This window comes from Thyridium curvatum (assembly GCF_004353045.1).
Source record: "Thyridium curvatum strain D216 chromosome Unknown NODE_23_length_467585_cov_82.455940, whole genome shotgun sequence".
NCBI classification, from domain to species: Eukaryota; Fungi; Ascomycota; class Sordariomycetes; order Thyridiales; family Thyridiaceae; genus Thyridium; species Thyridium curvatum.
The window spans coordinates 458,033-467,585 of record NW_022156778.1 but is presented as its reverse complement, the minus strand read 5'-3'; the positions used below and the strand labels follow the sequence as shown (position 1 = coordinate 467,585).

General features: G+C 53.4%; 2 protein-coding genes across 2 annotated transcripts; one reads left to right on the top strand and one right to left on the bottom strand.

Annotated features, from left to right (window-relative positions):
• Nucleotides 1-1,288: 1,288 nt before the first annotated feature.
• Nucleotides 1,289-2,167, bottom strand: E0L32_004785 (uncharacterized protein; the record flags this gene model as incomplete). The annotated part of the gene is made up of 1 exon (XM_031139233.1): nucleotides 1,289-2,167. One exon carries the CDS (start codon nucleotides 2,165-2,167, stop codon nucleotides 1,289-1,291), a length of 879 nt encoding a protein of 292 aa, XP_030996938.1.
• A 2,570-nt stretch (nucleotides 2,168-4,737) lies between these two features.
• Nucleotides 4,738-9,540, top strand: E0L32_004784 (uncharacterized protein; the record flags this gene model as incomplete). Its single annotated transcript, XM_031139232.1, has 2 exons — nucleotides 4,738-9,402; nucleotides 9,469-9,540. 2 exons carry the CDS (start codon nucleotides 4,738-4,740, stop codon nucleotides 9,538-9,540), a joined length of 4,737 nt encoding a protein of 1,578 aa, XP_030996937.1.
• Between the last annotated feature and the right edge of the window lie 13 nt (nucleotides 9,541-9,553).

The following is a 9,553-nucleotide window of genomic DNA, read 5'->3' as shown; positions in this document are numbered from 1 at the left end:
TATCTTAGCTACGATCAAGTCAACCACCATTGCTCAGCAGCGCCCATCACTTACTGCTTACATAAACCCACACGCTTCCGATCCTACGAAGTAGTCTTGCCTCTTGGGATCAAGGATCGTCACACTAAAATTAGTCTTAGACTTTTTAATCTCTTAACTATAGTTCAGCCTATAGCTAGCTAATAAGTCAACTTATTTAGATATCTATATATATAAGTTTATAAGTCTAGATATATAAGTTATTTAATAATAGATATAACTAAATTATTATAATAAATAGTCTCTTAATAATAAGTAATCTATCCTATAAACTATAATATAATAATAATATACTTTAAGACTACTATTAAGAGATTATCTTAAATATATATAAAATAATCTATTCTTCTATTCTCTTAAATCTATCTCTTATACTTATCTATATTAAGACTTTTAATTATATTCTCTATTAAACAATCTAATATAATATCAATATATATATCTAAAACTAAAGAGATATTATCCTTTCTTATTTCTATAGTATTTAATAAGAAGAATAAATAACTCTTTAATAAAGTTAAGAAGTTTATCTTCTTTAAGTCTAATCTAAACAAACTATATAAGACTACTAAGATAATTAATTATACTAATAATTATAGCCTTTTATAATTTAGATATAACCTATTAAAGACTATTAATATTATAGAGCTACTTAAGAATATAATTATTCTTATAGATATAGAACCTAATAATCTAAATCTTAACTAACTCTTTAATATTAAGAAATACTAGCTATAGCTAGAATATTTAAGAAAGACAGTTAAGCATCTTTAGAAAAGAAAGGAGGAATAGAACTAGTAATGATTTCACTATATTAATAGTTATCCTAGCAGGATTATAAATTAAATAAAGTTAACAGAAGCCACTTAAATGACTTGTACATAAGATCCCAATCAATCAATCAATCTAACACTATAGATTCACACCATAGTTATAAACCCTCTAAGAGGGAAAATAATAGCTATTAGACTTAGAGGCCTTTATAATTAGAGGACTATACTTAATCAATCTATAATAATAATTATGTTCTTATTATTAAGAACTGTTATAATATCTCTTTTAACTATATCATATTAATAGTATAACTTAGCTTATACCTAATAGATATATTAAAAACAAACAAAATAGATATATATATATATATATATATGTATAGATATATACATACAAACACACACCTGCTGTCAAAGCTAAGTTTTTACCCTTTACCATTTCTTAAGCCCTCCTCTTTCGGTCCCTGGGTTCCCTTCTATGTGAACTGGGAGAAGAACTCCCATGTGTTGGTGGCCGAGAAGGTCGTGGCGGCGCCCTTGTCCTTGGGCTGCGGGGTGTGGTCGCCGTCGAAGGCGACCCAAGTCACGGGATGACCGGCTGAGCAGCCGTCGTAGACGGTCTTGATGTGTGTGCCGCTGCCCTGGGCTGGCTCAGGCGCCTCCTTGGCGGCGCAGCCATTGTTCTTGAGGAAGCGATCGCGCATCTGGCGGCCGCCGGCGATGGGGAGGACCGAGTCATGGACACCGTGCTGGCCGTAGTAGGCGACGGGCTCAGTGCCGCCGGGGCAGGAGCCACTGATCTGCGGGTTGCCAGATAGCACGGCGACGGCGCGCAGGTCCTTACCCAGGGCGCAGGCCAGGATGAAGGACATGGCGGCGCCGTGGCTGAAGCCGGTCGAGAAGCGCAGGTTCTGGTCGACGCAGAGGTCGTCCTCGACGGCCTTGAGCACATCCTTGATAAATGTGACGTCGGAACCGCCTGTGTTCCACCAGCCGCTGTTCAGCCCCGTCGGCGAGATGTAGATGGCGCCAATGGTGTCGTTGACAAGCGGCGGCAGGCCGTACCAGGGCAGGTAGCCGCCCTGGCCGACGGTGACCTGCTGGCCATTGCCCCCGAGTGCGTGCAGCGTGAAGATAAGCCGGTACTGGTGCGCGTTGTCGTAGTTGTCGGGCAGCTTGACGAAGAATTGACGTGTCTTGCCGCCCGATGTCAACGTCAAAGGCGTGCTCGCCGCCGCGGGCGTCACTAGCTTTGGCGCCTTGCCGCAGCCCGCCGACGGCGTGCCGGCGACGGCATGCCTGATGGCCCCCGTGAGGAGGACGGCGATATTGAGGAGGCTATTCGGTCGGAGCATGTCTATTCTGCCCAGAGAAGCTGGAGTGTGTGGACACGCGTGTGTATCTTATGTTGTGTGCTTGATGCCACGATGCTTTGCCCTATTCTCTCTCACTCTTCACTTCTAACAACCTCGTTCCTTTGTAGTTGTTTTTCTTGGGAAGAGAATGGGGGACGCTGGGAACGGAGTTTCTCAAGAAGGACACCCAGCAGGATGGATTTGCCTTACACATACCCGTTCTTATATAGATTGCAGCGCCTTGCCATCTCCCTGCCCAGCCTGGCTCGATTTGGCAGACTGTACAGAGGGCATAGCCCAGCGCAGGACCAAGACCTCTTTCCACGTGAAGAATCTAGGTATACAATGCGAGAACGGGGAAAAGAGCGCATATTGACCACCGTAGAGTCCTAGATTGTTCGTCCACGCAACTCGGCGGGCCGCCTAAAATGAATCACAATCTATCTCTAGTTTCCAAGCGGTCTCTCGATGCTGGACTGGAAGCCTTTCCGCAGATCGAATGGGGCATTGCTGTCCGTCGTTTGCCTAGGTCGGCGGACTCGGATTGCCGCTCCAAGCTGCCGGTGCTTCTCGGTAATCGTCTCCGGGCTCGTGGTGAAGCGAGGATTGTTCATGCGAAGTGGAGTCCTGGGATACTCAGGTACCAAGGGCGGGTGTTTAAGCTGGTACTGCGACTTCGATTGCATACAGGCAGAATGCGCCCTCCACTCGCCTCGCCTGCCGTAGGGACTACATGGTGGAAGTCCGGACAGAACGCATATGGGAGGTGGGGCGAGGGATCCAGGTTGGATAAAGCAAAGGAAATCAGGGTAAATTCACAGCCACGACAAGAAAGCCAGGAGCGAGGGAGAGAGAGATTGTGAGAGGGCCACATATCTTCCGAGTTAAGACCACCCTTGCGTTTATCTGCATTGGTACCAGGACCGCACAGGATACCAGTGACAGTCCTGTGCGAATACTTCTCGATTCCATGAGGCCCCAAGGGAGAGAGACAAGGCCTAGACAGTGAGTCATGAGATGCACCCCGGATTTTCTCTCGACCCTTTTCCGTTCGTTTCGTCAGAGTGGAGCTCACACACACGAGCCTCGTCTGAGAAGAACGACAGGGCGTTCGATGTATGGCGACGACAAGCAAGAGGGAGGCAGGCTATGAAACTAGTCGCAGCAGCAGTATCTATCATGGAGAAAACCTCACCACGGAAGAGCAAATAGTAAAGTCAAAGGTGAGCAGGGGCCATAGGGGTCACGGTAGGCACATCAACGAAGCCTACCCAACTTGTCTCATCGATCTGTTCCTATCATATCAACCTCATACTAATACCATCCAACAGTGTAGGGTCCGCATATTCTGGCCCTTTTCTCCTGCACTCCAGTCCGTACAGAGGTAGTTTCTGGTGATATCTGGTGGTTTGTCTCCCCCCCTCGGGAGACGTGCCATGGTTGGCATATGCGTGCTGAATTGCTGGATGTTGCCTATCGTTGACGACATTGGGAGAGTAGGTAGGATAAAAGGAGAAGAGAATAGGAGAACAGAGACAGCGCCGCGTTGCCCATATAGACCGATACCCTTTAATCAAAGTTTACATCAGTACCTCAATCACATCTATGCAAGAATATAGCTGCATGAACCCCCAGCCGTGACAAACACTTGCAACATAACCTGTCACCCCATTCGTTCTCTTTCTCTGCAGCGATGCGATCAAACCCCCGAACCCTGGTGCAGGCCCTTGTTGGGATAGAAGTGGCATAAGCGTCGTTGAAACCCGGACTTTGAGTCGCCTTGTCCGAGAAAAGAGCCAATCAACAAGAATGCCGATGAGTGAACACAAGACAAATATGCATATTCGTCTGAGGTGCGATTTGCTGTCTGCTTCTTCCAACTCCCGCTGATTCCTGTACGCAGGTGAGATGAGAGGTAGCCGCCCCTGTTGAGATGATACCCACTGGTACGTCCCGACCCCCCGAGCGATGGTTAGATTACCGACTTGACGAGCTCGTGATACCTTACCTAACGGAAGATGGATTGGTCTTAGTCTAGGTTGTGGGATAAGCCGTGCGACGCTTGGAGAGAAATCTCTCGATGAGACCCCCAAGCCCGTACCCTGCCTAGGAGGTCAGGATCTAACTACATGTAAAAGCCAATCAATTGCCTTTCGTTCACTGCCTGGAATCTCTCGCTCGGTAGAGTACTAGAAGGTACCCTGCCGGGACTTGCAGATGTACTGCAACCAACGAGATGCACGCCTTTGCGCTAGAAAACCCCAAGGTACCACAAAGGTAGGGCAAAGGCGGTGTGAGAGCGATGACTCCCACTACACAACGACCCCACCACCATTTGGCCCCGACACCCGGAATCGGGTGTGCCAACTGTCAACCCGACCTACTGACTGTTCCTCCACTGTGGGTTTTTTTTTCTGCCTCATGTTCATCCCCGAATCACCAAGACAAAGCGGCCGATGAGCAAGCCGGGAGCACCCAATTGACCACCCCAAAGGCCCTCAGGCCTGTCACTATCCTCACCCGCGGTTTCTTGCCCCAGAGCATCACCCTCCGGCTTCCGCGAAAACACCATGGCAGACGTCAATGGCTCTGGGCCGACCAGAATCCCCATTCTGGGCCAGGAGTCCATCATTATCGACCATGGCCTCTGGCTCTCCTACGTGACTCACGATCTGCTCAACAACATCAAGTCGTCCACCTACGTCCTCATCACCGACACCAACCTCTCCCCCATCTACGTCCCGCCTTTCCAAGCCGTCTTTGAGCAGGCTGTTGACAATGCCTCGAAGTCGGGCCAAGCCAGCTCCGCAGCGGCTTCGGGTCCCCCCCGCCTGCTCACCTACGCCATCCCGCCCGGCGAGTCGTCCAAGGGTCGCGAGACCAAGGCCGAGATCGAGGACTGGATGCTGCTGAACCAGTGCACCCGCGACACCGTTGTCATTGCTCTCGGCGGCGGCGTCATTGGGGACATGATTGGCTATGTCGCCGCGACCTTTATGCGCGGTGTGCGCTTCGTCCAGGTGCCTACGACCCTGCTCGCCATGGTGGACTCGTCCATTGGTGGCAAGACGGCCATCGATACCCCGATGGGCAAGAACCTCATAGGCGCCTTCTGGCAGCCTCGCCGCGTCTACATCGACCTGGCCTTCCTCGACACCCTTCCCGTCCGCGAGTTCATCAACGGCATGGCCGAGGTGATCAAGACTGCCGCCATCTGGGATGAGGCCGAATTCTGTGCCCTCGAAGACAATGCTGCCCTGATACTGGCCACGATACGTCGTGACGCTGCCAACGCCCAGGAGCGGCTGAAACCGATCCGCCATATACTGAAGCGCATCGTCCTCGGCTCCGCACGAGTCAAGGCTCATGTCGTCTCGTCCGACGAGAAGGAGGGTGGTTTGCGCAACCTCTTGAACTTTGGACACTCCATTGGACACGCCTTCGAGGCAATCTTGACCCCGCAGGTCTTGCACGGCGAGGCTGTTGCAATCGGTATGGTCAAGGAAGCCGAGCTTGCCAGATTTCTCGGGGTCCTGCGCCCAGGTGCCGTTGCTCGCTTGGTCAAGTGCATTGCGAGCTATGACCTACCTACTTCCCTGCTCGATAAGCGCATCGTCCAGCTCACTGCCGGCAAGTCTTGCCCCGTAGATGTACTGCTTGACAAGATGGCCGTCGACAAGAAGAATGATGGCAAGAAGAAGAAGATCGTCCTACTCTCGGCCATAGGAAAGACGCATGAACCCAAGGCCACCGTCGTGGATGACCGTGCAATCCGGGTGGTCTTGTCCCCTGCTGTACGCGTCACTCCCGGCCTGCCCGCCGACCTCTCCGTGAGCATCACACCTCCGGGTTCAAAGAGCATTTCCAATCGAGCCCTGGTCCTCGCCGCCCTCGGCAACGGCCCCTGCCGCATCAAGAACCTGCTCCACTCGGACGATACCGAGTATATGCTGTCCGCCGTCAGCGCACTGGGCGGTGCTGCCTACTCGTGGGAGGACGCCGGGGAGGTTCTCGTGGTCGAAGGCACCAGCGGCCGCTTGCGAGCGAGCAGGGACGAGCTCTATCTGGGTAACGCTGGCACGGCCTCTCGATTTTTGACCACCGTTGCTGCCCTCTGTGCGCCATCCGATGTCTCTTCGACCGTACTGACAGGAAACGCACGCATGAAGGTGCGTCCAATCGGGCCTCTCGTGGATGCCCTCCGCGGCAACGGCGTGGAAGTCGAGTATCTTGGCAACGAGAAAAGCCTGCCCATTCGCGTCGGGGCAGCTGGCGGTCTCCAAGGCGGTGTGATCGAACTGGCCGCCACCGTGTCATCTCAGTACGTGTCTTCCATCCTGATGGCGGCGCCCTACGCCAAGAACCCCGTAACCCTCCGACTCGTGGGAGGCAAGCCCATCTCCCAGCCCTACATTGACATGACCATTGCCATGATGGGTGCTTTCGGTGTCCACGTCAGGCGGTCTGCGGACGAGCCCGATACATACCTCATCCCGTGCGCTACCTACCAGAATCCGGCCGAATACGTCGTTGAAAGCGATGCGAGCTCGGCCACGTACCCACTTGCTGTTGCTGCCATCACCGGCACTACCTGCACTGTTCCCAACATCGGCGCCAAATCTCTCCAGGGCGATGCTCGTTTTGCTGTGGAAGTGCTGCGGCCTATGGGATGCCTGGTCGAGCAAACCGATTTCTCCACAACCGTCACGGGTCCCAAGCCTGGGTCGCTTAAGGCACTAGATGTCGATATGGAGCCAATGACTGACGCCTTCCTAACGGCGTCGGTCCTGGCCGCTGTAGCCAGCGGCACCACACGTATCACTGGCATCGCAAATCAGCGTGTCAAGGAATGCAACCGCATTGCGGCAATGAAGGATCAACTGGCCAAGTTCGGCGTCGAATGTTCGGAGCTCGAAGACGGCATTGTAGTCCACGGTAAGCCGTACCAGGCCCTACAAGAACCTGCTGGCGGGGTCTACTGTTACGACGATCACCGTGTCGCCATGAGCTTCAGCGTGCTTTCCGTCATCGCGCCCACTCCTGTACTCATCCTTGAACGCGAATGTGTGGGCAAGACTTGGCCTGGCTGGTGGGATGTTCTATCCCAGTCCTTCAAGGTTGTCCTCGACGGAGAGGAGCCCAAGGGCGTGCACGAGACCATTGCCGCGCGCTCTCCAGCCGCGCGCTCCATCTTCATTATAGGTATGCGGGGAGCTGGAAAGACCACCGCTGGAGGCTGGCTGGCAGAAGTCCTAGGACGGCCGTTTGTCGACCTGGACGATGAGCTGGAGCGAAGACAAGGCGTCACTATTCCTGAGATGATCAGAGGCCCGGCCGGTTGGGAGGGTTTCCGAGATGCCGAGGTCGAGCTCCTAGCGGACATGATCAAGAACCGTGCCCATGGCTACGTTTTCTCGTGCGGGGGCGGTATTGTCGAAACCCCCAAGGCGCGAGACTTGCTGATCTCCTACCACCGGGCTGGCGGGTGCGTTCTGCTCGTCCATCGAGACACGGATCAGGTAGTCGAGTTCCTGATGCGCGACAAAACCAGGCCGGCATACTCGGAAAACATTCGAGAGGTCTATGTCCGGCGCCGACCGTGGTTTGCTGCGTGCAGCAATTATCAGTATCATAGTCCCCACCGAGATGGTTCCGAGGTGCTCAGCTCCCCTCCGTCAGACTTCTCCCGCTTCGTGTCCGTGATGTGTGGCCGGAGTACACACCTCGAGGATGCTATGAGGAAGGCCCACTCGTTTTTTGTCTCCCTCACGGTCCGCAATGTTTCCGCAGCACTTCATATCATCCCCAGGGTCATTGTGGGGTCCGATGCTGTCGAATTGCGTGTTGACCTGCTCGAGGACCACACCCCTGAGTTCATCGCCAGCCAGGTCTGTTCGCTTCGCTCTGTTGCAGAGGTGCCCATCATCTTCACGGTTCGCACGCAAAGCCAGGGAGGCCGCTTCCCAGATGCGGACCACGAAGGCGCCCTCAAGCTGTACCAGACAGCTATCCGCTACGGCGTAGAGTACATCGACCTCGAGATGACCATGCCGGATTACGTCTTGCAGGCGGTGGCGGCAGGGAAGGGCGGCTCGTCCATCATCGCCTCCCATCACGATCCCCGAGGCGAATTGTCGTGGAAGAACGGAGCCTGGATGCCTCACTACAACAAGGCTCTGCAATATGGCGACGTGATCAAGCTGGTGAGCTTCACTGAGGATATGCAAGACAACTTTGCCTTGGCTGCCTTCAAGGCGAGGATGCAAGCGGCGCACAACACTCCTCTCATCGCCTTGAACATGGGCCTCAAGGGTAAACTCAGCCGCGTGCTGAACGGGTTCTTGACGCCCGTGTCTCATCCCGAGTTGCCATTCAAGGCGGCTCCAGGCCAGCTGTCGGCCAAGGAAATTCGACAGGCGCTGGCCTTGACGGGTGAGATCGAGGCGCGCTCTTTCGTGTTGTTCGGAAAACCAATCGCGAAATCTAGGTCCCCGGCGCTGCACAACTCACTGTTTGCTGCGACTGGCCTTCCGCATCGCTATTCCCTAGTGGAGACAGATAACACAGAAGAGATGCAAGCAGTCATTCGGGCCCCTGATTTTGGCGGTGCCTCGGTCACCATCCCCTTGAAGTTGGATGTCATGGGCCTCCTTGACGAGATCTCGGATGCTGCCAAGGTTATCGGGGCCGTCAACACCGTCATCCCTCTCAACAAAGAGAAAGCCGGTCAGACCTGCCTCCGCGGCGACAACACGGACTGGATGGGCATGGTGCACTCGCTCCGCAATGCCGGGCTTCGGCGCCCAACCCACGGTTCCTCGAAAGCTGGGCTCGTCATTGGCTCAGGAGGCACCACACGAGCTGCGGTGTTCGCTCTACATTCACTCGGCTTGAGCCCCATTTACCTCGTGGCTCGAAACAAGGACAAAGTTGGGACCCTGGCTGCCTCCTTCCCCGACGACTACGACGTGCAGCATTTGGACGCCACCGATGATGCCACCGCAGCGAAGGTATCCGTCGCCATCAGTACCGTGCCGGCGGATAAGCCGGTTGACGAGGGCATTGGTCGCATCGTCTCGGCAGTTCTGCACCAGCCATCGGTCGCTCATGATGCCCGGATTCTGATGGAGATGGCCTACACGCCTCGCCACACCCCTCTCATGCAGCTGGCCGAGAAGGCTGGTTGGGAGACAATCCCTGGCTTGGAAGTTCTTGCCGCACAGGGATGGTACCAGGTAAGATATTGGCAGACTGTTCCCCCAACCTGCTCTGTCCACGCTTTTGCTAATTTCGAGACATAGTTCCAACTCTGGACTGGCATTGTTCCACTCTACGAGGACGCAAGAGACGCTGTCATGGGGAAAGAGTTTTAGATGAAAAGTAGAA